This window comes from Rhinolophus hipposideros (assembly GCF_964194185.1).
Source record: "Rhinolophus hipposideros genome assembly, chromosome: 5".
Lineage (NCBI taxonomy): Eukaryota > Metazoa > Chordata > Mammalia > Chiroptera > Rhinolophidae > Rhinolophus > Rhinolophus hipposideros.
In genome coordinates, this window is record NC_138051.1 from 57,134,129 (window position 1) to 57,162,039 (window position 27,911).

At 40.1% G+C, this 27,911-nt stretch overlaps 2 protein-coding genes across 5 annotated transcripts in view; one reads left to right on the top strand and one right to left on the bottom strand.

The window, feature by feature from the left end:
• The first annotated feature begins 724 nt into the window (after nucleotides 1-724).
• HACD3 (3-hydroxyacyl-CoA dehydratase 3) lies at nucleotides 725-26,444 on the top strand. Of its 2 annotated transcripts, XM_081047307.1 has the most exons (11): nucleotides 725-979; nucleotides 6,594-6,636; nucleotides 8,454-8,527; nucleotides 9,785-9,949; nucleotides 11,332-11,383; nucleotides 13,308-13,418; nucleotides 18,263-18,390; nucleotides 19,868-19,980; nucleotides 21,193-21,299; nucleotides 21,877-22,008; nucleotides 24,790-26,444. In XM_081047307.1, exons 1-11 carry the CDS (start codon nucleotides 893-895, stop codon nucleotides 24,864-24,866), a joined length of 1,089 nt encoding a protein of 362 aa, XP_080903433.1. In that variant the 5' UTR covers nucleotides 725-892; the 3' UTR covers nucleotides 24,867-26,444. The 2 variants fall into 2 exon arrangements, with proteins under 2 accessions (XP_080903433.1, XP_080903434.1); XM_081047308.1 differs by lacking the exon at nucleotides 6,594-6,636.
• INTS14 (integrator complex subunit 14) overlaps nucleotides 26,440-27,911 on the bottom strand; it is a 28,712-nt gene continuing 27,240 nt past the window's right edge. For 2 of the 3 annotated variants that reach the window (XM_081047303.1, XM_081047304.1), the window contains one exon: nucleotides 26,857-27,699. In XM_081047303.1, coding sequence (XP_080903429.1) covers nucleotides 27,448-27,699 — 252 coding nt within the window. In that variant the 3' untranslated portion in view covers nucleotides 26,857-27,447. Of the gene's footprint in view, nucleotides 27,700-27,911 lie in introns of all 3 variants that reach the window. The other variant, XM_081047305.1, reaches the window with a different exon arrangement.

Sequence of the window (27,911 nt, forward strand, 5' to 3'; positions counted from 1 at the left end):
TAGACACAAATTAGAGTTTTCTCTAGTTTGAGTTTCCTATTTTAAGACAGACAAGTCTACTGCTCTATCCACTAGGATAGCCACCAATGTGTGGATATTTAATTAGAAGTATATAAAATTAAAAATTCAGTTTCTCAGTCTCACTAGCCACATTTCAAGTACTCAAAGGCTTCCTGGCTACCGTATTGGATAGCTCAGAATGGAACTATTTCCATCATGCATCAAGTTCTATGGGACAGCACTATAAATCTCTGGCCTTTACTCTGACCTCTGAAAACACTGTTCCACCGTCTCCCCACGCTGCTTTCCCCATAACCATCATCACCCTTCTTGTGTCTGTAATTACGTGCGTCTTTGCATAGACTGAGGGTTCCAGGTCGTCAGGGACTGTCTTACCGCTGTAGCACCCGTGTTTAGTTTTGACGCCCAGGCACAAACGTAGTAGGCGCTTAGTAAATGTTGAATTAAGGAGCGATAGAATGGGAGGGACTTTCCACATACAATAGTCCCAAGCCCTTTCCCCATGCTGATTAGGTCCTTATCCAGCGTTGCTTATTTTTAAGCTTATTTGTAAACACGGCCCTAAAGAAAAAGAAGCGCGGTGCACCTGCTGATCGCCTCCCGAGGCTGCCGCGTCCGGTCCCCGCGTCACTCGCTCTTGGACCCGCCCCTTCCCGCCCCCGCCCGTCTCACGCTAAATCTTGGAGCCCGCCCGCCACCCGCCGGTCACTGCGCAAGCGCGGCCCGCGAGCGTGGGGCCTCTGCGGGCTGCGGGCTGGTGGCGCGGCGGAGCGCGGGGGCTTGCGGCCTGCGTCGGGCGGGCTCCAGCCGCGCACCCCGAGGCCGCGAGGCGCCGTGAGCTGAGTCTCCCTTCGCCCTGGGCAGCGTGGCCATGGAAACTCAGGTGCTGACGCCGCACGTCTATTGGGCTCAGCGACACCGAGAGCTGTATCTGCGCGTGGAGCTGAGTGATGTGCAGGTAAAGGCCGGGTCCGGGCGGCGGGACACGCGCAGGGCCGCGGCTCCTGGCACCCACCCAAAGCCCCTGCCCCTTTGTCCGGGTGCGCACGGGAGAGCCTGCAGTGAGCCCACAGGGTGGGGACTGGCCCTTGCGGAGGATCACCCGCGGACACCCGGCCCGGGGCACGACCCCCTGAGGGCTGCAAGCCCCTTCGGGTGCTGCGTGTCTCGCGCGGGCCTCGGAGGCTGCCTCGGGCCTCCTCTTTGTTCGCAGTCTGCGGCCTGATGGTTCCCCAGGCCGGCCCTGGGGGCCTGGCGGTCAGGGTTCAGGTTTGCCGCGGCCCTCGGACGCGTGGGATGAGCTCGTTGGATGAAGGAGGCAGTGTGACAGTGGCTTGCTGGGCTGTGGCTGGACGTCTAGCGCCGGCCTGAGGTCCAGCCAGTCCCTGGGGACCTTCGTGAGACCCGCGTAGGCCTCGGGGGCCACACCCACCTCCCAGCCGCTCAGGGATGGAAACCTTTCTCGTTAATTTCAATTTGAAAGTCCGGAAAACCCCGCAGAAGTGAGTTTTACCCCGTGTTCTGAAGGCTGTGAGCTCAGGTTTGCTGAGTTGCTTAGAGAATTTAAAAATTGCCTTAAGTTATATTGAGAATTTATGTTTGATCTCATTGACACACAAGCTGAAGCCTCCTCCTAAATAGTGGAGATCTCAGGACCTGAGTTTCTGTCCAAACCATCCAGAATTCCAGTGTTTGAGGAACTGGAGTTTCGATTTGGAATATTCTTTCTACAGCCATCCTTACTACCTACTCTCCTTGACGTCTATCCTATTTTGTAACCTTCACCCCACTTAACTCTGAGTTTGTTTGGATCCGCCAGCCCATCTGGCATATCGTCTTGCAAAGTGCAGGTGCTTTTTGAGTGTGGACTTGAATTTGTTGAATTTAGTCTTTACTTCTGGAATATAAACCTGTTTTTCTGTTGAAAGATAAAAGACAATACTGGCCCAAATGCCTTTAAATAGCCTATGACATTACACAGTGTGTCATTTAATGTGTTAAACCAGGCTGAATTATACTTTTGCCTCAGAGGATGAATAAATGTTCTGTGTTGTCTCTCCTCTGTTCCAGGGTTTTTGTAGGAAGAAAACAGTTTTTGTAGGTGGGGATCAAAGTCTCCGTCTAGAGAGCGTCTTTCCAGAAATCCGTAAGGAAAATACAGAATATGTGTTATGACAGCCTCTAAGTATTTTGTTAAGCATTATGTAGACCAATTAAATAAACTCAGTCTTTGCCCTGTTTAGATGTCTGTCATGTAATAAGGATGTAATACTTTGGGATAATTTTGAAGCTGCAAACAGAAAAGGTGTTTTTAGGGGGAATAAAGGGTGGTGGTGGAAAGAAGTGCAAATTAGTTGGACAAATGAAGGAATGTACCATACTTAACATTTTTCCTAAAAGATCTAAATCTTTTAGTTAAGAAACACGAAAATGTGTTAATCATATTTGACATATTTAAAAATATGAAGGTGTATATGTTTGAAATATAGTTAAAATAAAGAGATGTAAAGGTGGAGAAAAAAAATGGGATTTTCTTTTGGAGAGAGAAATCTCCAAAAGATTTTTTAACTTTCTGGGAAAAAATAACTTTTTTCCTCCAATTGAGTTTTTGGTTCTTCTCGGATATCCTATGTGTAATTCTGAGGCATCCCTTTCAGCTACCATTTGTTTAAAAGTTACATGTTACTACCATTCATAAAAGAATTCCTCTGCCACATGTGAGATACTGCAAACTTGAAGAGTCAGATTCAGCTTTCTATGGGCATACTATCTAGAAGAAAGCGTATTATCATATGCAAACAAAAAGTTTTGTGCATGAGTATGTTTATTGATAAATTGGAGTTGAATATTGAACCAGTTCCCTGGTGTTAAAGGAATTTGTTACTTCTGTTTAGTTAGAGATGACTTTCAGAAATAAGATAAAGTATTCTTGACAAACTGAGAAAGGTCTGAGAGAACTTTCCAGAAAGAGAAAAGCATAGACTTTTAGATTATCTGTCTGACTTGTACTGTGTCAATGTTTTGTAGCCCAAGACTGCTGGGAACATCTGGTTAAACAAGGGTGGTTTATTACTCTTCAGCAAGGGAGAGCCTACCCCGTGGGGAACCATGAGGTGTCTTAAGACGGTGTTAGAAAGAACTGATTAAAGGATTTGGATTTTGGTGATTTTGGTGATTGAAGGATGGTCTAAGGAAGCAGGGATTCATTTTAGATGCTGTGATAAAATGGGGGTAATTCTATGGTTGGGCATCTGAATAAATCTTTTCTACAGGGAATGGATAATAGCCCAAGAATAAAACTGTATGTGCTTGGTAGGGAAGTAGCTGTCACTTATTTTGGTCAAGAGAGAAGCTATCTGGTATCTTGTGGGTGGCATAGTGGCCATGTTTTTGTTTATGCTTACACAAAATTATGAAATGGCCTTGGTCTCATTTTATCAAGGTTTCAGAATAACCTTGTCTGCCGTTGATATTCTGAGATGGTTGATGTCCATTCGGAGAAGCGCATGCCCCGGATGTAGTGCCAAGCCAGCTTCTGAATGTTAGGGGCTGCATTTTTCCTTATATTGCTCAACTGCTCTATGCAGGGCCCGTGAAACCAGTGATTCTGGCTCAGGATGAAGCAATTCATTTACATGTTCAGTGAAAACCATTTGTGGAGTACCTACTCTTGTCTTATTAGGCTGGATCCAGTTCGGAGTTGTTGGACAGCTCGCTATCGCCCCCTGCTTTCTCTAACACGTCCCGCAGCTTACGTGTGAGTGAGTTTAGGTATTGAATTCCAGTTCGGGGAAGCTCTGCTTCCCTCCCTTCCTGAGACACATCTCTGTTCTGTTTTTGGAGCTGCAGGGCTAGTGGCTGATGAGAAACCACTGTGAGGAGGAATAGTGCACAATAGACTTCCGCAGCAGCACTGTCTGTGTTTGAGGTGAGCAGTAACACGGGCGAGCTGGAGTCCAGGGGGGCTGGGCAGAGTTACTTTCAGAATAGAGTTTATTTTCAAGATAAGCATAATGCACATATTTGTGCCAACAACCATAGTCGTTAAAGCATTTGCTCATTTATCAAGGCTTTTGTGTGTTTGTTTTAGTTGTGTGTGGACAAAGAGCATAGGTCAGCTTGGGAGCTGTTTGACAAATAGTGTTCTTGTCCTTACCCAATAGAAAGTCTGGTGGGAAGAGTGGTAACTGAAGATAAGAGATTGGATCCTTCCTCTTCGACTATCTGGTGGCCACGGATAATTCACTTAACTTTTATGAGCCTAGGTCTCTTCATTCAAATAAATGTGAATAATAACACCTAATTCACAGGATTGTTTTGAGGTTTGAATTGGATAATGGGTTTGAAAGGGGTTTGTGAATTCTAGTGAGCAATTCAAATAAAAGGGACTATTATTGTGATATTAAACCTTAGATGAGAAAAACACAAAGAGCAATAGGACAGTCTATTAGACTTATCCATATATGAAATTTATTGTACAACAGTGGTGGCTTTATAATAGGGGAATTTATAATAGGGGAAAGGATGAACCATTCAGGAAAGTGTATTGAGGCAATTGGTAATTCAAATGGCAAAAAGATAAAATAAGATCTTGCCTATGTTGTACACAGTTCCAGGTGGGTTAATGACCTAAATGCATAAAGCAAAACTACTGAAAGAAAACATAGGAGACTATTTTTATTGTATTGGAACAGAAAAGAATGTGTTAAGACACACAAATCATAAGCCCTAAAGAAAAAGATTTGACAAATTTAAGACAAGCTTGAAGGGGATATTGTGGCACATATCACTGACAAATGACTAGCATCTTGAACATGTAAAACACTTAACTACAGATCGATAAAAAAAAAAGGCATATTACCCAATAGAAAAAAGGGTAGGCATATAAGCAATTAGTAAAAGGAGATAAGAATGGCCAATAAACCTGAAAAGATGCTTGAGCTCACTTATAACCAGGGACATGTAAATGAAAATGATAAGATACTGTTTCTCACATTAGATTGTGATAAATGAAATGTCTGACATTACCTATTGTTGGCAAGGCTGTTCAGTGATCGGGCATTTTTATACAGTTGAGCTAAGTGAAATTTAAAGGATAAAATGAGTTATGAAGAGAGCTGGGGGAAGAACATTCCAGCTAGTGCACAAACTCAAAGGCAGGCAAGGGCATGGGGTGGGGGTTTCAGGAACAAAAAGTTTGGAGTATAGCAAGGAATAAGATAGAAAGAGATGAGGTTGGTATTCTTTGAGATTGTTTACGTTCAATAGAACAAAATGGCCTTGCTGTGAGCTTTAGACGAGCTCGTGATAATTTTGAGATCTAGCTGTGAATGTCAGATCAGTTTCAGATATTAGGGGCTGCCTATTTTCTTTCTCAAAACAGGTTTTTAAAAAAATCATAAATCTGTCTCACTCTTCTGTACGCATAAATATGAAAATATAAGCAAAATAAATTGGTGAAGGTATTCCTCAGCCATCTTCATATTTTAGAATCCACTCTTCCGAATAATTTTCCTGTTCGGAGATGCCACTGTCCCTGGTTTTCCACATAGTGTCTGTCATCCTCTGTGCCATTAAGACTACTAGTAAGGTAGCGTTTCTGAAAGAGTGCTCTGCTATTATCTTGGCATTTAATTTTCAAGCCATCAGTACCTATGTACGTTTTGATGCTGGCACTTTCTTGATCTTACCAGAAGATGTCAGCAAAATGTTTCCAGGCAAGCACTAGGACGCAAATGGCCTGTAAGTGGTTTTGTTGACTAAAATATTGAATTGCAGTTTTCTAGTCATGCCATCTGGAATAACATCCAAGCTTGCACATGCTCAGGCAAGTGACTAGCATGTCTTGGTTGCTGCTTTGCTAAAACAGCTGTAAGGTGCTGCGATCAAGTGTAATAGACATCCTGATTTTCTAGGCTTGATTTGGATGGGCGTTAAGAGTGTGGAGCCTGAGGTTACATAAATCGTTTTCATCCAGCCACCTTTAATCCTCAGCTTTTCCCTCTTCCTATTGGAGTTAATTTATTCTTCATGTTGCAATACAGGCCTTACTTTTGGTGATGCTTTCCCCAACTATTCTATTCCCGTTGTGCTCGCTGTCTTAATGCCTGTAACGTTTACTGCTCTTTCCTACTCTCTCGGTCCTGAGCATATGTTATTTGATACAAGTTGATGACTTCTCGCAGGAAACGACCCATCTGTTCTACTAGATTCTCTGCCTCCACAGCTCAGGGACTGAGTCTTAGAGATGTGTGTCTTCCCCTGGACCACCTCCAATAGCACCTTGTACCGTTTGCTGTTGTCAGAGTGAACTAGCCCGGTATGATTGTTCTGCAAGTTAGAGCACGTTAGGGTCCTTCTTGCAGGAGCCTACAATCTCAGATGGGACCGACAGACGTAGAGAAACCCTCCACAGATGTGAATAAACGACTTAAATACATTCTCTGGAGGAGGCACACAGGAGGAGGTGGAGTCCCCAAGGGGGAAGGATGGAGGGAAGTAAGCCCTTGGTTTTAATTCCATTTTTCTCCTTATTAAAATGCGCTTCTTGCATCCTTGGTCTCTTTTCACAGAATCCTGCCATCAGCATCACTGAAAATGTGCTTCATTTCAAAGGTCAGTATCTGGGCAAGTGCTCCCAGCTCTCTACCCAGTCTAAGAGGTGTAGTGGTGGTTTCTTCTTATTTTTATCTATTTGTTTTATTCACTTTCTATTTATGCTCACCTGTCTGATACTTTTGGGGTAAACTAGATTATTTTGGAATATATGATTAGAAAAGTCAAAGAATTTGTTTAAAATCCTGCTTTCCTCTTAGAGAGACAGCAAAAAAGAATCCTGGGGTAGAAATAAGATCTGTCGTTTAGTTTTAATTCTGCTACTACCTCGAACAACTTACTGACTTCTCTGGACCTATAAAATGAGGGTGTTAGATTATAAGCTGTATTTCTCAAGTTTGAGGACCCACAGACACGTGAGAATGTGTTCTTAGCGTCCTCCAGGGCCGTAGACCCAGATTGTGGAACACGTTAAGAATTAAATATGGTCCCTTTACGTGATATTTGGCTTCATTGCAGGTGTGAACACAGGCAAATACAGCCACTGAACTTGTGTGGTCGTACTCGCTCGTAAGGTAGCCATCTGGATGCTTTTTTTTCTTTTTTAAGTTTTTAATGAAACCAAAAAATAGAAATTTTCTTAATGAGACTTTGTGGCTCTCTGATATTACACTTACAGACCAGTTTAAGAAACACTTATTCCAGATGATACCTAAAGCTTTTCCAGCTCTGGCAGTCTTGTCCTTTCTCCTTAGTTCATCAGCAGATTTTGCTGCTGTGCCTGAGAGGGTAGGTCTGGATTTATTGTCACCCAATGGGGTGCGATTCTCCCTACTCTCCTTCTTAGTTCCTTGGAATGTCATTAGTAAGTGACTAGCGTTATGGGACATCGAAGAGTATCTGTTTCACATGAGATTCCATCTACCTTAATGTACTTGCATGAAAGCACAGCCTGGCTTTTGTATCTACTTTTCAAGATGAGAGTAGTGGTGGCAGCAGCTCAGATTTTTTTGGGAGTTATACATTTGAAAGGAAATTAAAGTGATAAAAGTATATCTTGCCACTTAGAGCTTATAGACTGTCCTGTCTTAAGGAATTTATGGTCTTAGAGAACAATAGCCACTTGTAGCAAGTATTAGGCAAGTGATGCCGCATATGGCCAGATGAGGAAAGAGAATCCTAGGAGGGAACCAAATGATAGACAAGTCAGAGAGTTAGAGGGGAAGGGCTGTCCATCAGTCACCGGCACCTAGGCTTAGTGCCTGCTTGATTTGGGGAAAGGAGCCGTGTCAAGGCACAGTGATGGCATAATGGTCAACCCAGGGACTTTCCTCCCAGCGCCATTTGTCCTCTCTTAGGAATGAGCTGAGAAAGACGTTTTTCTCTTTTTATTCCATTTAGGATGTGCTAAAGGAGAAGTCAGCTCCGTTTTCTATCCCTGGTTGGGTGTTAGATTCAGAGCTTTTTTTTGAGACAATTCAGCATTTCCGTGTGCCCTGCAACTTTCCTTAACCTGATTTTGCTCTGCACTGGACTCAGTGCCAAACTAAATGTGAAAGTTAAACTTATATTTATGTGATACCTTTCTTTGGCTTTGCTTTCTGTATTCTTTTTCTTACCTGTTTGTACTGGGAATTGTCAGGGCCACACTGGACGATTAAGTAAATACTCTGGAATTGATCATCAGAAGTACATGTGGAGAGAAACTTTGGTCCAGGATTTGGCTCATCTAGCTGTTGAATAACTCTTCTCACCATTCCCCACTCATTTTGGCAGGGCCCATTAATATCTGTATACTTCAGAAAGCACTGTACCAAGGTTTTGGATGGCCTTGCTCTGCTCAAGTTCACAGTAACCCACATTTCTTTTTTTTATAGCTCAGGGACATGGTGCCAAAGGAGACAATGTCTATGAATTTCACCTGGAGTTCTTAGACCTGGTGAAGCCAGAGGTATGTTTTTTCCTATCTTACTTCTCTTTCCATTTTAGGAAATATACACTAGTCGTTTAGTGAAGTGGGTAGCAAGGGTTGGAAAGAAGATAAAAACCAAAGGAGAATATAGTTCTTTGATTGAACAGGTTATAGCTGCAGAGAAACAGGAAAGTTGGAGAACCTGAGGTGAATCTGGACTCTGCTGATTTTTAGTGGCATGAACAAGTCTGTTTACTTCTTTAAGTTCCAGTCTCCTCATGTGTTACATGAAGGATTGGATAAGTGATCTCTAGGGTCTTTCCCAGCTCTGGTACTTTGTTTTTTAGTGATGACAGAGGAGTGTGGTACCCAAAGAGCAGAGTTACACAGGATAGGTGAAGCCCATGCCAGGCCATTACTTTAATGTAACTTTGCCAAAGAGGTAGCAGAAATCAGAAAAGGCTGAGGCAGCTGATCTTGAAGAAAGAATGCTAGCTGTGTAATTGAAGTCTTCCTTCTCGCAGAGCTGTAGGAAACTTCTCTAATAGGAAGGGAGAGAATCCAACAAATGGTGTATTTCCGTTTCTGGAATTACAGTCTTATCTCTGGGGCCTTGAGCATATTGATTTCTCTCTGCAGGAGGTTTCAGTTGTTTTGGTTGTTTCAGTAGTCAGCAGTGGTTTAAGGGATGAAGAACCTGTCACGGATATTGCTTTGACAGCAAAGGGAGAGGCCTATAGAAGAATAAAGAACTGGAACAGCCTCTAAGAATTTGAGTTTCTTTGGGAAGGCTCCCTAGGCTGACCCTTGTGAAAAAGTTCTGTCTGATTCAGTACAGTTCTGGCCTTGGTTAGACGTTTCTAAAACACAGGCTGGCTATACCAGGGACCACTGACGATGTGAATTCAATTGTCTTCACGGGAGGGAATGTGGGAGGTGAGGATGCACTTGAGAGAGCAATTGGATTGTAGGGCTTTGCATGCTGTCCATCCAGCCGGAGGTTTGTCCGGCTTCGCCTCGGATAACTAGGACCTCACTGCCTTTCTCAGCCTGATTTCCTCCCGTCATTCACTGGGGAATCAGAGAAAGACAGTGCTGTTCTTACCGGTTCTTCCCTCTACCAGCCCTTGGTCTAGATGTTCTCTTTGCACCAAGACTTGTAGGGACAGAGAAGGAAGGGGGATAAGCCTACGTGCAACTTCTCTATAGACTCACACTGGCGTGGGGCCGTTTTAGGGGGACAAGTGGGGGATGGGAAGGAGAGGGTGTTCTCAGCATTCTCATTTTCTCCCTTAGCCGGCTTACAAACTGACCCAGAGGCAGGTAAACATTACGGTGCAGAAGAAGGTGAGTCAATGGTGGGAGAGACTCACCAAGCAGGAGAAGCGCCCACTGTTTTTGGCCCCTGACTTTGATCGATGGCTGGATGAGTCTGATGCGGAAATGGAGCTCAGAGCCAAGGTCAGTAAGAACCGTAGAATCTAGACCGAAATCATGAGGACCCCAAGTTATTTGGGCCACCTCAGATACCTATCAGGCTCTGGTAGAGTCAGGACAAAGTTACAAATTCAGTCAAAGACCTGGACACATGGTTTTACACAAGTATTGGTCAGCTATTTTGTAGACTATTCCTCATGGGGATTTGTTCCATGTTTTTCTCACAATTAGACTAGGGGGATTGGTTTGGGGGGAGGAAGACCACAGAGGTTTCATTCTTATCGTGTCATATCATGGGTATATACTATCAACATGACTTATCCCTCTCGAAATTGATCTCGATCACGTGGCTGGGGTAATGTTTGTCAGGTTTCTTCACTGAAATGTTGCTCCCCCCTTTCCTTACTCTTTGAAAGGAAGTCACTATACGTAGCCCATGCTTCAGGAGTGGGGAGTTATGCTTCCCATCCTTAGGGTGGAATATCTCCATACTTTGTTTGGAATTATTCTGCATGGGAGATATTTCTGTTCTCTCCCATTTATTTATTCAATCATTTATATCAGTACAGACTCGTGAATATTTATTTTATAGTTTGTGTTATAACTGTTTATTTTGATGCTCAAATTGTTTTAGCTTTGGCAATTGGACCTCTTTCAGTTGGCTCTTGTGTCCCTTTGATGAAACTCAAAGCTCCATCATTGTGGGGCTTGTTTTTCCCAGCACTTCCTTAATTTCTGGTACTATAAGCTGCTCCAGGCTTACTTGTGTGTTCCCTGCTCCAAGGAGCTCTCTTCTTTTTATTGGAGAATGGTGGGGGGGAACCAAGATCTGGGCTTAGGTATGCTCGTGGTTACTGGAGTATCATCGCTTCTAGGCCCACTCAGCTGACAGAACAAGGAACTATATGTGTGCAAACTAGCCTATGCATACACAGATATCTATAAATATTTCTATATGTAACCATCTATATAGTAACCTAATATGAGTTCATATTGATGCTGGAGATACAATTTTAGCCTCTGGAGAAATTATACTAAAAATCTAGAAGTTGTAAAGAATAAAATAGAGTCTATTTTCTGCCTTACAATTCTGTTTTGTTTCTGTGACCATGACAAATCTAGATGTCTTACCAGCTCTAAGACTACCCACGTTGTAGTTTGGAAGCCAGCTGACTGGCTTACTTCTGCGAGAGGAGCATTGGATGGGCATTCTGTGCTGCCAGTGCTAGTCAGTCGGGAGGAGCCAGGCGTCTAGGCACCATGACGGCTTCCCGAGTGAAGCATAGACACAGTTGGAGGGGGTGGCTTTGAGGGAGTTATACCACTTACCCAGCATGGGGCCTTGTGCAGGCATCTGCGAATTCCACCTGACTTGTGTTCTTGGAAAACTTGTGTCCAAATTCTAGGAAGAAGAACGCCTCAATAAACTCAGACTTGAAAGCCAAGGCTCCCCTGAAAGTAAGTTGCCCCTGCTGCTGTGGTAGTTACCAGTTAACTTGTGATAGACGTGGGGTATGGGTGGGTGTGACGTGGCAGGAGAGCGACTGTTGTGTAGCTGACTTGCGAAATCCTTAATGTCCAATGTGTAAGTGGTGCACGCCCACGTCGGAAGTCTTAACGTTTCCCTTCTGTTTGGAGTCTAACATCATCCGAGTACAACAGGCTGGCATAGCAGAATGGAAGAACCTTAATCTCCTGGGCTGGCCTAACGTTAGGTGGCAGTAAGGCCAGCGTGGACATATGGAAATAGCATGTCGGTCCAAGACTACACTCCTTCCAGCCTGGTGTTTTTCTCCAGACTGAGATCTGAAGGGCTGTGCCACAAATAAGTGTGGTTGTCAACTTTAAAATAATCCATTTCTATATCTGTGTAACCACTTATAAGCAAGAAGCTCTGTAAGTATATTATCTTATGGCTGACAGATTAAATTCGGCAGCGATTAAATCCTTGCTGCATGGAAAGCATTGTACTAGGCCCTTGAGGTGTGGAGCTGATGAATTCATCATCTTAGAGCCTGTGCTCTAAGAGCTTGCATTCTAGAGGGAGGACCATGAAAGTCTATATAAAACTAATGCTGGAAACCAGAATAAAATAAGGGATCCTCATTTGTTCATACTTTTTCACGTTTTAGGGGTGCTTGCTTGGCATGCCATAAGCGAGAAAGGGGAAAGTCTTAGCCTAGTGGTTTTCAAACTGTCCCATGCTACCAGGGTTTCCTCGAGATGCTTTGGACGGATAGGCCAAGCAAGCAGGTCCACTTCAATCAGAGCAGCTCTGCTTTTGTTTTATATATTGGGGTTGTGAATACAGTTTGTCTTGAAAAGGAGGTTTCATTGCTTTTCAAAAAAAGATTTGAGTAACTACTAATTTATAGAAATGTTCCTTTAGAAAAGCAAAGGAGAGGAGACAATTAGTGGAGGTAAATAATAACACAAAAAGGCTACTTGGAGATTTAAAGTAATTCTTTGGTGTTTTAGGGGGATAAACTTCAAAAATATGTAAAAATTCTTACATATAGATTTTTAGGATGTTAGATAAAGCTTTGTTTTATCTAAATTCATAAAATTTCCTGATGAAAGAATTTCTTTATGATGGGGAAATGTAATAATTTTTTGTAGTTTTGAAGAAAAATTTTCATTAAATATGCTAAGTCGGACTATTTTTGGCCCCTTAGAATAAGGTTGCTTTTGCTTAACCACATTACCATGTTTAGTGTGATTATCTGAGCATCAACCAAGTGTGTATGTGGAATATCTGTAGCTTAGAAATAAATTTGTAGCAGCAGAATCTGACCTCTGTAGCTCTTGAGAATTACCCTTTACCTTACTCCTTTGACTCGACCATGACTGCCTAAGCTCCTCACTCCTTTCTTAACTCTGTAATCGGCTTGTCTTTACAAACCTTAGGCAGCAGACAAAATTCATGTTTTTTTATTCTCCTGCCTCTGTTACTGTTTCTGTCTCTTGGAGCTAGTTTGACGTACATGACCTTAAAAAAATTCCAGAAAAGAAGAAACTGTAGATTACATTAAGATGACAAGCGCAGAAGCTGAGTTTAGCTTTCCCGCCCCCCCCAGTTGAATGCCTCCTAAGATCTATTTTCTTCTTGGATTTGTTATGTCTATATACTTAACCCTTCAAGGCTGTGAGGGGAAAGACTACTGTAAACATACCTTAGAGCACAATGTTCCTCATAATTCTTCCTTACGGGTTTCTCTGCAGAACGAGGAGCCCAGGCTGGTGCAGACTTGGGCCAGGTATTTGTGTGGGAGCTTAGGGCATCCAAATCGGAAAGAGGGAGGAGTCATGCAAGTACGCCCCCTACAGCCCTCTCCTGCTGTGATCACTGCTTGTAAGTTGACTGCCTTGCTTTGCTTTTCAGCTCTTATAAGCTTGAAGAAAGGATACCTGTTCATGTATAATCTTGTACAGTTCTTGGGATTCTCCTGGATGTTTGTCAACATGACTGTGCGGTTCTTTATCTTGGGAAAAGGCAAGTACCAAATGTCAACACGAGTTTTCTTTTTTCAGTAGATGGGCCTTTTGCTCAGCAAAGGTAACATTGTCTGCCTTGGTGTTAATAATAACCCCCCATATTTGTGCAGCACTTTATGCCTTTCATTGTTCTTTCACATCTGTATTTCCCATGACCTGTGAAACAGGAGGGCTGCATATTCTGTCTACTTAACAGGTGAGGAAACAGGCGTAGAGACAGCCAGAGAAATGGTCCATGTCCACACAGCTAGCCAGGGGCAGCATCTTGGGCCAGCATCCCTTTCTCTAGTCACTACATGATAGTTAATGTGTAACCAGAGAAATTGGTATGATACTTCCAGTGCCAAAGTTACGCAAGTCCAAAAGGGATCTCATCATTTTGGAGCTTAAATAGATTCTCAAATGGACTATTCTAAAACTGAATGAAAGGACGATCATAAAGATATTAGTTCTTGATAAATTAATTTGTCTGTTTAACAGAATTCTAGCCAAAATAAATGACAATGGAAAATTTTTGAGAAAGTATTCTGAAATTTTATTGTGAACTATAAAGAGGTAATAAAATTTGGGGGAAGAAAGGTAATGGAAGAGGACTTTCTCTACCTGACATGAAAGAATCATAATTAAAATAGTATAGCCTTTGTATAAGAATAATCAATGGTTCAGATCAGGTGGTCCAGGAATAGCTGTTACTTTATATATATACATATACACACACATATATATGAATTATATGTATATACTAAAAATAATTATGAATCAATGGAAAGGGAAATATCCAATGCTTTTTTTTAATGTATCTTTTTTTTCAGGTCACTTATTTTTTATTTTATTATTTTTTTCTTTAATTTTTTTTTTGTTTTTGGAGAACAGTGTGTTTCTCCAGGACCATCAGCTCCAAGTCATTGTCCTTTAATCTGATTGTGGAGGGCACAGCTCAGCTCTAAACCCAGTTACCGTTTTCAATCTTTAGTTGCAGGGGCCACAGCCCCCCACTATCCCATGCGGGAATTGAACCGGCTTGTTCAGAGCTCGTGTTTTAACCAACTGAGCCATACAGCCGCCCCCAATACTTTTTTATTGGATGGGAAATCTAACAATGTTTCCAAGGAAAATTGGTTAGGTTTGGGTACACAAGGGAGCAAGTAATCTATTTGACTCTTCTCCTCATACTGTATAAAAAGATAAATTGCCCCAAAGGATTTAAGAATTATATATCAAAAAGTTAAATCATAATAGAAGATACAAGTAAATGTTTATAAAAGTCTCCTGTGGAAGGTTAGGACTTTCTAAGCTGAAAAGTGTTGAAAGACATAATGAAGGAAAAGGTCAATATATTTGACTACATAAAATATCTAAATTCCTATATATATAAAAAAAACACCTCAGTCAAGAGAGCATTAAAGATTAAAAGCATATTGAGGTTAGCAGCGTGGGAATGGAGGTTTGGGGGAAAATTGCAACAAATTCCAGCAAGGGTTGATTTCTTTACATATGAAGAACTTGTAAAAATTGATTTAAAAATATGAAAACTCCACTCAATAAACAAATGTACAGGAAGTTCATAAGATGAAATAAAACTAATTTAAAACACAGAAAAATGTTTAACTCAGTAATGATGAAGGAAATAAAGTAAGACATTTTCTATTTATCAATTTTGCAGAGTTAGAAAAGATACCTAAGTCAAGAGAACATATGCTAAAATAGACACACCAATGGCTATTAGGAGGGTACATAATTACAACAACTCTTGGAATATCATTTAGCAAAATGAATCAAGAACCTTAACTGTTTATCTCCTTGAACCTGGTAATTTCACTTCTGGAACAAAGAATTAAAACTACAAGTAAAGCTTTTTTAAAAAGATAAACATTATGGCATTATTTATATTAGCAACAAATTAGAAGCTACCTAAATGTTCATCATTGAGATTCTTTAGGACATCCCTCGGTAGAATGTTGTGAAACAAATACAAAGTATTTTAAGCATTTATAATAACATGGAGAAATATTGATGATAGGCCTAAAAGTAACATAAATTTATTCTTCCAATTTGATCACATTGATATAAAAAGGGGGGGAAAAACTGAACCAATATACGCAAAAAGATGAGTAGGAAATGCACCATTTTTAGAGGGTTTGAATGTGGATAATTAAAAATTTTACTTATGAAGAAAAATACAAGTATAATGGAAAATACAAACAATTTAAAAAGAGAAAAGAAAATCCTGTAGACTGTTTTACTCTTCATTCTTAAATTTTCTGATCTGAGGTTTGTAGAAGGTGAATTACGGTCGGGTCTAGAATCATTTGAAAGAAGTGCACATTGTTTTTCCAGCTTTAACACCTTGGAATTCTGCAAATCACAGTTTAACTTAATTGGATTGATTCTGAGTGTTGCTGTGCAAACCTGCTGGCTGTTAGGTGATTTAGTCCAATAGCCGCTCAAGTATCTGGGTCATGTGTTTAAAGTAAGCTGGCCGGATTTGTAATTTCTATTTTGGCTCTGAGCCCCTTCCTTACCACCTACTGGAATGGAGCTGCTGATTTATTTAATTCTTCCTTTATCAGACTTCAGAGATTTAATAAGGACTTGGGGTCTGGCAGCCAGGGTCATAGTTTGCCCTTTGCAATTTTCTCTTTTTGAATAAAGGATGTTGGTTGAGCGGCAAATCCCACACATGTACTTGTTTTTTCACGTAAACATGTATTTGCTAAACTTCATATGCTAAGGAAACAGCAAACTCTTGGGCGTATATAGAAACTCTTGTTTAAGCTTGTCTAAATATTTATTAAGTAAAACTTTATTAAATAAAATTTTAATATTTTTCTAATTATAAAAATGTGTTAATTACAGAAGAATCAGAAAATAAAGACTTAAAACGAAAAACTCTACTGTAATCCCAATTATGAGAGCAACAGATTTTTGGCACCTTGGTGTGTATCTTTTCAAAACCATGTAACTTTCTTAGGAACAATTCCTGAAATGGAATTGTGGGATTAAAGAACAGATCATTTTTAAGGATTTTGGTGCATACTGCCAATAAAGTATATTATTTTATACTGCTGTTAGTTTAAATCCATAGTCCATTAACATGAGTGCTTTTTCCTACTTTCAAAAAATTTTTTTTTCCAAATCCTAAACCTAAATGTGCTGATTTATGAAAGTTTGGAAGGTGGGGGAAACGGGGGTAAAGTTGGATATGTGGGGGGAAGGAAGCAGAGGTGAATAAGCTGTTGTCCATCACTATTAATATTTCCATACATTTCCTTTTAGTCTATTTTTCTCTCCTGCAGTTAAAAATTATACTGTGTATACAATTTTGCATCGTTTTAAAAACATTATAAGCATTTTAATGTTACTAATTTTGTAACTATCATTTTAGAAGTCAGATTTCTATTCCTGAATTGAAACAAGGATGAACTTCCCATAAAATTAGAAGCAAAGCCAACAAAATATAATTTTTGTCTACCATGTACTAAATCTTAAGTCACAACTTTTATTTCGAAGTATGAGAGATCCTCATTTTTCAAAAATAGTTTGCCCAGGAAAAATGCCACTTAAAGTTGAATCCCCTTAAAAAGGATACCAGAATGTCATTGTACATGGTGACACAAAGATTTGATTGGTATTTTGTATTGAAAAGGGACATTTAAAATTAGGAAAATTTTTATCTTATATGTAGCAAAATTTAAATTGTGGTTTTGCATTAATTCTTCAGAAAAAAGAATTAGTCAAATTTTGAACTACTTATTGGTCGAATTTTTCTGGTAAAATTATGCAATAGAGGTATATACCATCCTTTATTTCATACTATAAACGCATACTTGAGTTTGTAGCAGGATTGTAAAATGGATCATTTCTGCAAAAACACTTTGCAAGGGCCTCTTATATTCATCCAATATTTAAACCATATTCTTCGGAGGCTCCTACGGTGTCATCTAACTGTCCTAACTCTGCCAGATTCTCGGAGACACTACTTGTATTAATAGAGAGCTTGAGAATCTAAACTTTCTGCAGTGTGTGGGACAAACAGTTGTCCTGGCCAAAATATCAGTGGTACCCTGGTTGAGAAACACTGCAAAGAGGAATGTAGGAATTCAGGAGAAAAGCGAGGATCAGTATGACCTCATATAAGCAGTAAGTTATTTTAAATTGTTATATAATATCCATGAAGTAGCTATAATTTACTCAAACTTCCCACACTCTTAGACATTCATTTATTTATTTTTTCTCTTAGACATTTAGATAGTTTCTGCTTTAATGAACGCAGAATAAATGTTTCAGAGAGCAACCTTATTTCTGAAACTTTTTCTGAAACTTTTTTTTTTAGTTAGGATAGATTCCCAGAATAAGAATTAGGATTAAACATATAAACACAATTAAGGTTTTTGAAAATTTATTCAATACTTCTGCACCTGTGCATTTATGATTGTCCAGTTTTTGAGATTTTAAAAGGCTAGATTGCATTCAATATATGTAATACAGTTTTAGCTTTAAATTGAGACAATGGACTGAAAACAATTATCACTGTGCCTGATACATAGAGTTTCAGCATGTTATAACTGAATGAAGTCTAGGTATGTTTTTTTTCCTTGCCTTTTAAAATGAGAAGGGCATACAGGGTTGTTGTGTTAACTTTCTGATAACCAGTAGAGTTGACTATTTGTGACCTCACAGGCCTTTTCCCCTCCATCATAGTTGGTTAGTAAACTTGAATCTGACTGGATGTTTATTATACCTTTCTTAAAATTACTTTCATGTAAGGAGTTATCTAGTTGGCAAAATAATTTTGTTGGAATTTGCCCATTGATTTACCTTCAATGTATATTTGTCCCGTAGAGTCCTTCTACGACACATTCCACACCATGGCGGACATGATGTATTTCTGCCAGATGCTGTCGGTTGTGGAAACTATCAATGCAGCAATTGGAGTCACTAAGTCACCAGTGATGCCTTCTCTTATCCAGGTATCGAATAGTTGAGCTCAAGGGTGGGGAGTGAAAGATTTCAGTGTTTATTAGTAGGTATGACACAATTTGCTGAGAAGTCTCACTTAGTAAACATACCTGTTTGCACAGGAATAGCATTGTTTTATCTGAACAAGGACGAAAATTTTAAGCGTCGGGAACATTTTTCAAAGTCTGGTCTATTGCTGTCTGGTCTATTTTGTTACAACATCTTGATGAAATCACAAAGTTATAAAAAGAGCTGTAAAACTAGGGAAACTTGATTCTCAGGCAGGAGCAGAAAATCCTACCCTTAATCTTCTTAGAGATGTGCTTGCTTTCCTCCCATCTTAGGTAGATGAAGGCAGTGTACTACCTAGGAACTCTTTACTTTGGACTTTCTTCCATATATGAAGGTGGCTCTTCTAACTAGTGTGGGGATTCCCCCCCCCCAACCAATACATCTATGTTGTTTCCTAATATTTGGAAGATTGTTATCAAAGCTTTTCATCCTCCTTTCTCTGTTTTCTAGCTATGTGATTACATACCAGTAAATACCTCCCACCCATACTCAGGGGGAACCCAGGTGATTGTTGCTTAGTCTCTTCTGGAGTACTGTTTTTATAGTTCTACCTTTTTGTGTTATACCAACTCTGGCATTCTAATCTATCAGTTGTGTGATAAAGGGTGTTAATATAATAGACTTGTTATTTCTAGGTTTTCTGCCCTTGTAAAAAGACTTGTTTAGTTTAAAAAATAAGAGAGGAATAGTGACTGAGTGACCCACTAATATGGAATAATACTTTTTGTATATCAAAAACTAGTACTAATAAACATTAGGGTAGCATTTGTAGGGCAAGATGGAAGGGGCAGGTGTAGTCTCATACATTGCACAGCTCCAGGGAGTGCGATTTACGTAGAATGCAGTGTGAGCGATGCCTCTGGGAGCTGGGCAATGCCACGTGCATCAACATGGATGAATCTTGGGAAAATAACAGAGTAAGAAGCAAGTCACAGAATAATACATATAGCATGATTTCAGAATGTTTGAAAATAGGCGAAGTGAAACAATATACTGTTTAGGAATACATATATAAGCAGTAAACCTATAAAGAAAAGCAAAGGAACAGTTAACACAAGATAGCAGTTACCTACAAGGGGGAGGGGTGCCACACTGGTAATGTTCTATTAACTTGGGTTATGCAGACACAAATGTTCAATTTGGCAGTATCTTTTAAACTATTTGAATGGGTGTGTGTATTTTTAAAAATTATACCATTTATGATATATTTACACACACACACACACACACACACACACACACACGGGCATGTAACTTGTTCCAAAACTGGAGCAGAGGATTAAACCAGTTGAGTTCAATCTTTTTCTATTCACCTTGCATTTAGTGGGGTTAGGTTTCAGATAACACATTTATATGGATTTTTAAAAATATATATATTTTAAAACTTTTTCTCTCTCTTTTGAATCCTTTTAATAGCTTCTTGGAAGAAATTTCATTTTGTTTATCATCTTTGGCACCATGGAAGAAATGCAAAACAAAGCTGTGGTTTTCTTTGTGTTTTACACCTGGAGCACAATTGAAATTTTCAGGTGGGTAGAAATGCCAGGATGGTGTTTGAGTGCTTCCCTGGATTCTCTCTCTTCTTGAGGGAGTCGCTGTATTATCCAGAGTCTCGTTTGATTTGGGATTAAGGTTCTGTCTGTGGAGAGTTCTAGCTGCATTTTTGTGCTATGCACAAAGGTGAGGCAGTGTTTTCTTAAAGCAATCATCAGATCATAATACCATCCTGGGCAGAGGGGAGCACAGGGATAGATCTAGAAAAATGAAAGGCCCATCTTACCCTTCAGGATCTTGCTGTTGGAAAAAGATTAATTCACACAGAAAAAATCATGAAAGGGCTGACGAACCCATGGGGTTGAAGGAGCAATCCAGGTGGGATTGAACTAGTGAAGACCAGTCTTCTAGAAGGAATGGTAGAAATGAATCTTTTACTACAAGATTATGGATGTTTGAATCGACCTCTTATTTGATTCTTCCATTCTCAGCTGTCAATAAATTAAATATCTTTAAAAAAAAATCATCCAATTAAAGTAGATGTATTCTTCTCTACCAGACAATACATAGTCCATATTTCTTCCCTTTTCCGTCAAGTGGAGCAAGGATTTTACAAATTGACTCCTCAGCTCTAGCTTTGGTGGTATTTTGGCAAAGTGACCAGTTGAGAAGGAGAAGAGGCAGTAACGGCCTAGCTTGTGTCTTGACCGTGTTCTGTATCCCATGGCACCAGTATACCCTCTAATCTACTTAATACAAAGGTAAAAGAGATTTATAGATACTAACTTTTACTGTGCAGGAAGAAACAATTTTTTTTTTTTAATGGTGTCGCTTTAAATACAGTATGTCGGACTCTAGATTGTAGGTCTTTTGTGTACTTAATTTTGATAGGACTCATTTATCCAGAGATAAAGTGTCAAAGTGCCTGTCATCCCTGTCGACTTGGAACATTGATCAGAACAAGTAATAAAGCCAAAAAGCTTCTGAGCATCCATTCCACATACTGAACTGTTCCAAAGAGGGTTCCTTTGAGACCTCAACTTAGTCTGTCTTTAAAGAGCTCACATCCTTTGAAGACTGGGGAAGGAGCATGATGGGAGCTTGTGAGGAGATAGCCCAAGATTATAATTCTGTTCTGAAGAAGCCACGTGGGGCTACTTGTGAAGTGATTCTTTTTGAATGATGTGTTAGGGTTGCATTCAAAACCTGAAGGGGCTTTTAACATCCGAATTCCTTGTTTTCAACAGGTACCCTTTCTACATGCTTTACTGCCTTGACATGGATTGGAAGGTGCTCACATGGCTTCGTTACACTGTGTGGATTCCTCTGTATCCTCTGGGATGTTTGGCAGAAGGTACTTTCAGGAACTCTAGGTTTTATAGGTTAGTTCCAGGGGATAGCTAAGCCAATAGGCCAGATCGTTCTTCCTCCATCTGCTAGCCTGAATCTATATGTGAGTGTTGGACTTCGCAAGATTTTCTTTCTAGTGGCTTCCATTATAGTCCTGGTATACAGACTCTTCCAGGAAGTAGCTCCTTTTGTTAAGGTTTGGAAGCTGGATGGTCATGTACCCCATGCTTCCTATTTATATGGTAATTGTAATTTTCCAAAGCAGATTGATAACTTCATTTTATTCTGACAAATACCTAGTGAGTGAGTCAGGTAGGGATTTTTTGCTCCATTTATAGAATAGGAAACTGAAGCTCAATGCTATCAAGTGACTGTTCCTCATTCAGCTTTCTGTTGTCAGCTTGGAGGCTCATCTTTTAGGAAAACTAGGGGTAAAAAAGAAGAGCTTTGAGCCATCTGTACAAAGGGAGGAGGGAGCATTTTCAACAAACCCAGAACTGAACCTTTGAGCGGTTGGAAGACTTTCGCTAGATGTGACTGTATTTCATTTGCTTCTAACGAATTCTTGTTTTTGCTTTTAGCTGTCTCAGTGATCCAATCCATTCCAGTATTCAATGAAACAGGAAGATTCAGTTTCACGTTGCCATATCCAGTGAAAGTCAAAGTTAGATTTTCCTTTTTTCTTCAGATTTATCTTATATTATTATTTTTAGGTAAGTGTTGGCTTTGTAATAGACTTTTTCCTGTCCTTTCTTTAGAGGGTAGAGTTAAATGATTCAAAGTTTTAAACAATCTTTAGTAGGATTCTTATTTCCAAAAGAATAGTATAGAGAAAGATTACTTTGCAAAACAGACCTACTAGGAGAATGTACTATGTATGGAAATATTTCTTCCCAAATCCCCAGTGGTTGAGTTAACTTCTTGAAGTGCTCTTGGTTATTGGGAACTTACCATAAGATATTTCATGTTTAAAACAATGTGAGAAGCTCTTTTAAAATAGAGTAAGAAGCTCATTTTACTATTACTCATTTCAGAAGCACATTCTTTATCCAGTTTACAGAGGTGGTAATACAACTCGCAAGGAAAGCAGAAGGCAATAATGGCCTCTGAATAGCCAAGAGATGGCGTAAAGCCTTCTGCCTAACAATAGGAAAGCCACCCCCCACCCCCCACTTCTCATGTAAAACCTGCTTGCTTATTTATTACTTTTATATAAAATCATAAATTCTTGCCTTGATTCATCAAGACTAAACTAAAAGTAGGGAAAAAGAAGTAAACCTAAATTATGAGAGATTTACAAGCCTTCATAACTATAAGGACTGTTTACTTTAGGTAAAGTTCTAACACATTTTAATATAATTTATATGTTTATCCCTGCTTTAGCTCACAAAAGTCTTTTTGAGATGGCCATAAATAAATATGGCTGTCTGCTCTCCTAGCAACAGAGGATGTGACAGCAGATAGTATATTAGTTATCTATTGCTGTGTAACAAATTACCCCCAAATTCAGCATCTTAAGACAACAACCATTTATTATCTCACATGGTCTCTGAGGGTCAGGAATACGGGAAAAGTGATGCTACGTCACTTCTGAGATTAGGTTATAAAAGGCAGTGTGGATGTGATAGACCCTTGGTCAGGGTCCCTCATGAGATTTCAGTCGTCAGTTCAGCTAGGGTGGCAGTTTCTGCAGACTTGTCTGGGGCTGGAGGATCTGCCCCAGGCTCACTGTTGTAGTGGGAACACAAGGCGTCAGTTTCTCGCCACAGTACTTCTCCATAGGGCTGCTCGTGACATGGCTTCTCCCAGAGCTGGTGATCTGAGAGCCAGAAGCCACGCTGCCTTTAAAAATTTTGTCTATTAATATTTCAATTGTAACGTATTTGCCATATAACACTATAGGAATTTAAGGTGTACATGTTGATTTGCTACGCCTGTATGTTGTAATTTGCTTGCCATGGTAGCAATAGCTAGCACCTCTCTATCAAGTCCACACAGCCTTTTATAACCTGATCACAGAAGTGACATTTCAGCACTTTTCCCACATTCTGTCGGTTCCACAGACCAACCTGTACAATGTGGGAGGGGACTACACAAGGTATGAAGTACCAGGATGTAGGTAGGGATCAGTGGGGACCATCTTGGACCATCTTACTGTCTGGGGAGGAATACCACAAAAAAGGAAACCAAGAAGCCACAAAGCCCAATGGTCTTGGTCATTTGCTAATATTGGGGGAGAAGAGACCTGCACCTCAGTTACCAGCACACAGCTGAAGCACAGTTAATGTACGGTATGGGGATAGGTCATTTACCTAAGATTAAATTTTACTCCATTTCTGTTTCAGAAAGGATATATATAATCCATTTCAGAAAGATTTTTAACAAAAATGTTAAAATGTTTGGCTGTTAAAAGGAGTATGCTTCAATTTAGAAAACGTACTCATTAAAAGAGCTCTTTACATTTTTTACTGGGTAAATACAGTATTACTGTAACTAGGCTCCATGAGGTGAGCATACTGAAAGTGTTAAAAGAAAAAGGGGGATAAGTATTGCAAAGACCCTTAAAATGTTTTACTAAAAAAGTTAGAAGGGCATATAGTATTTTAATGTGCACTGACCCTGGCGGTTTTTCTGTGTGTGGTTTATGTTGTTGCACACTCTAACTTACAAGGTTTTAGACTCATGTTCAGTTTGCCTATAATGAATATGTAGTTGTTCTTCAGAATGAAATAAATCCTAAATTTGTATAATTTAGACGCGGTATAACCAGTTACATTTGTACATAGGTCCCAGTGCTTTTCTAAATATACATTCTCTCATAGTAAGTCTGTTGAGTGTTTTTAGCTGTTACCCAGTGAGGACACTGAGGCTCAGCCACAGAACCAGTGAGTGGACAGAACTGAAATCGGTTTTTCCTGATTCTGCACTCCTGTTTTCTAATTCACTACTTTGTGCTTCCTAGAAAATGTTATGCCTTTTATACTGTTGTTTAATACGTTGTTGCATAGCTTTCAATGAAAAATCGGGTTGTTTCTATACTTCAGATTCGTGTATTTTATGTTAATTTTACCTTAAAGAAAAAAAAAACACACTGAACTATAATTAAGGATTAGGGATGAGTGTACTGGTGTAACTTACACCGAAAATCATCAAAAGTGAGGTGGAAATGGGTATGTAGTAAAGTAAATAAAATAACGTTTAAATCTAGGTGGTGTTCACTGTAAAATGATTTAATCATTTTTGGATGTTTGAAATTTTTCATAATAAAATATGGCAGAAAATTAAATAATGAATCCACCGGGAACAAATTGGGTTGTTTCTAGTGCATGTCAGTACTTTGTTAGTAACTTGTTAATGAGTCGTACACCCTGCAATAAGCATAGTGCTGTGGCATATGAAAAACGGACAGCTAGAGACTGTCTCTGCCCCAAGAGCTTCTGGTTATACACAAAGACAAAGATTCTCATTTCTAATTGGCCTCTTTTCTTTTTCAGGGTTATACATAAATTTCCGTCACCTTTATAAGCAGCGCAGACGGCGCTATGGACAAAAAAAGAAAAAGATCAACTGAAAAGGGAGATTTAGATGACTTCTTGCCAGTTTGAGCCTAATCTATAATTCTTAGTTTTATCTTCTTGTAACTGATGTAAAAGTTTTTTTTAAAGTTAAATGATTAAATTCTCAGTGAGGCTGTCTTCTCTTTTCCTCACTAACATCCCTGAATTTATCATCTTAGTGTAGTACTTGCATGACATAGATTTCTGATACCTGATGACAGGTTTGTTCTTTTGTATTCTGTTTGTGACAGCAGACTCGGCGCTTCCCCCACCAACTCCGTGTCCAGTCAGTCTATTTCACCCAGGCCAGAGAGATTCCTTCAGTGCCCTGACCCTACCACATACTGGTCATTCTTACAGAGATTTGTTCTTTTCTATTGTGAAAAGAAGCAAGACGACGTTGCTCTATTATAGGAGGCTGTGAAAGTGACTCAGGCTGGACCTAATACATTCTGTACCTAAGGGGTTACTTGTTAAGTGGGGTAGCATTGAGTTTTCTGAAAATCAAGTTCAACTTAGTAATGGATAAAACATTTGAGTCTGAGTGGGGCTGGAGAATACATATTACCTCTGAATCTTTTGGCCTCTAACAGTATCTGTTACTACATGCTTACCTGTGTGGGCACAGAATGATTTAGAAACCAGTCAGAATCTTGGAACGCTACGATCACTTACTTCATTCCTAGCAAAATCAGAACTATTTGCAACTCTAAAGAAAGATGAAACGTTAGAATATGAGGTTATGAGAGTTCCAAACCCAAATGGCTACAGGGGTCAGAAGGGTCCAATTGGCCATAAGACAGCTGGCGATGCAACCTGTAGCTAACTGGAAACATTAGAGTAGGCCAGACTAAACACACCTACAACACTGTCTTAGGCTGTGCACAAACAACAGCTCAGTCTTCCTTCCCTTTCACTGTCTGAATCCACTTACTTGTGTACCTGTCAGAGTAAGTGGTGGGATTGTCTGTTTTTGAATAGACCTCGAAAGTACCTGCTTTTATTTTACCTGTCTGCAGTAGGACAGTGAACAGAGAACTTTGGCTAGAGAACCACCAGCCGGTCCTGAAACAGATTCCTGGCAGGAAACCCACCAACAGAGGAACTGAAAAAAAATCTAGACTTTATGAAGTTTGGCCATTGTCAAAAACATGTTTCCTTTACTACATTCCAAGTAAACCAAGTAAAATGTATTAGAAGTAATGCTTGTGTAAAAGATTTTAAGGCACAATAGCGCTTTCTGTTCTGCCATTCCCATTGTTCTTGGAGAAAAGGGGATTAAATAAGTTATGCTGTTTCTCTGAGCAGAAGATGGAAACTTGGTTTGACCTAAAAACATCTGATTAGGATAGGCTGGCTGATTTTTTACAAGTTCATTGCACTGAGGGATATTTTGCATGTCTGTAACTTCTGTTTGTATTAACTTCTGGTGTTCTTTCAACTGACTTTCTGTGTGTAACGGGGCAGATCAGTTTTGCAGTAGATTATGCTGCATCTGTGGCAGGATCTTGTGTTCTTATAAGCCCTTTTGTTGCTGTCTGAGAAAGCAAAAGGTTGTGTATTTCTATTAAACATTTGCAGTCAAAATCCTAGTAACTGGTGTTTTAAAGTCATTTACTCTAATGGTTTGCACAGTGTTAGTGTTAAAGTCCTTTGTTCAGACAAAACATTATTACATAGCAGTTCAGCATGTTAAACCAAGCATGGCTGCTCAGGTTGAAGCCTGGGGGAGTAATACCTTCGGTGGGCCACAGAGCAGTCTGAAAAGCATTGATGATGTAAATAAAACCTAGACTAGTTATAGAAATTGCTCAAGGTTCTGAAGTTAGCTGGTGAATTGGAATCATAGCTGACCAGTCAGAATCTACCTGGATGGAACCTGGCTTATCTAATGAGGCCTAACCAGTGTCAGAGACAAGGAACTCAAGGAACCCTCATGATTTATGAATCTGTGCCACATAGGAAGCCGAAATTATATCCAGAAAATAGGACAGACCAAAAGTCAAAGACCCATTCGTTTTCCAGTGAAACCATTTTATAGAAAATCAAATATTTTCATTAAAAAAACACCTTGAAGAAACAGGAATAATTTTATACATTTGTGGTTGCTGTTTAAAAGATACACCAAAGCACCTAAGAACCAAGTTATGCCCAAGTTCTAAGAAAAGTTCCAACACTTAGTAGTGTAAGGCTTGTACTTAAGTCCCAGACAGTCTGGGTTGTTCATTCCAAGAACAGAAGCTTGAAACTGTCCTTAGGATTGAGAGAGAAGATGCCTTTTGGGAAGCAGAGGACCCTTGCCTAGGTTTCCTGAGGAAGGGGGAGAGCTCTGTGCTCATCAGTCCTTCAAGCTTCTCAGGACATGTACCCACCATGGGAGCAAGAGGTGTCTGCGCTGAAAGTCAAAACACAGCAGCCAAGTCCCCCTCAGTACCCTTCTCAGACTGTAGAGAGTCATTCAGACCAGCAAGTGGTGCTTCTGAGGCAGCCTCAGGGAGGTCTTCAGGGGGGTACTGCAGAGGTGGACAGACTAGAAAAGTTTTTACCTTAAATCATTCTCACTTGAAAAAAGAAGGCAGGCTCCCAAAGTCAGCTTCACATTCTTTCAGTGCTGCTCCCCGAGAAGTCTGTCTGGAGAGGTGTAATGTTGTGGTCGTAGCCGGCGTACTCGGAGCTGCCAGTACTGGCCAGCTTGAGCTGCTGGGCAGCGTGGGTCAGCTGGAATGCAGCGTCAGGGTGGGCTGTGTCGGGCAGCAGTGTGCACTCCCTTTCCAGCATGTCAGCCACTCCTTTGAGCAGGTCCAGGAAACCAAAGGCCAGGGCAGCCTTGCGTAAACGGTTCAACTCCTGCAACATAAAAAACACCAGTGTGGTCGAAATGCATTTTCCTCATCACATACTTTCTAAGTGCTCAGCTAAGAATAAGTTCTTTACCCATGAACTTAAGTGAGGCTTTTTATAGGAGAAGAAATGCTGTACAGAGATGCCGATAGTGTGATGACATGACTAGGAAGCGGCTCCCCTCCAGGCGATCAGAAATCTGGGTGAGGGAGACAGCT

What these genes read in the sequence shown, in the direction of transcription:
- HACD3 (XM_081047307.1), top strand. Translation starts at nt 893, where the DNA reads ATGGAAACTCAGGTGCTGACGCCGCACGTCTATTGGGCTCAGCGACAC. An exon ending in TCTGGGATGTTTGGCAGAAG is followed by an intron (nt 21,300 to 21,876) that starts GTACTTTCAGGA and finishes TTTTGCTTTTAG; the next exon opens with CTGTCTCAGTGATCCAATCC. An exon ending in TCTTATATTATTATTTTTAG is followed by an intron (nt 22,009 to 24,789) that starts GTAAGTGTTGGC and finishes TTTCTTTTTCAG; the next exon opens with GGTTATACATAAATTTCCGT.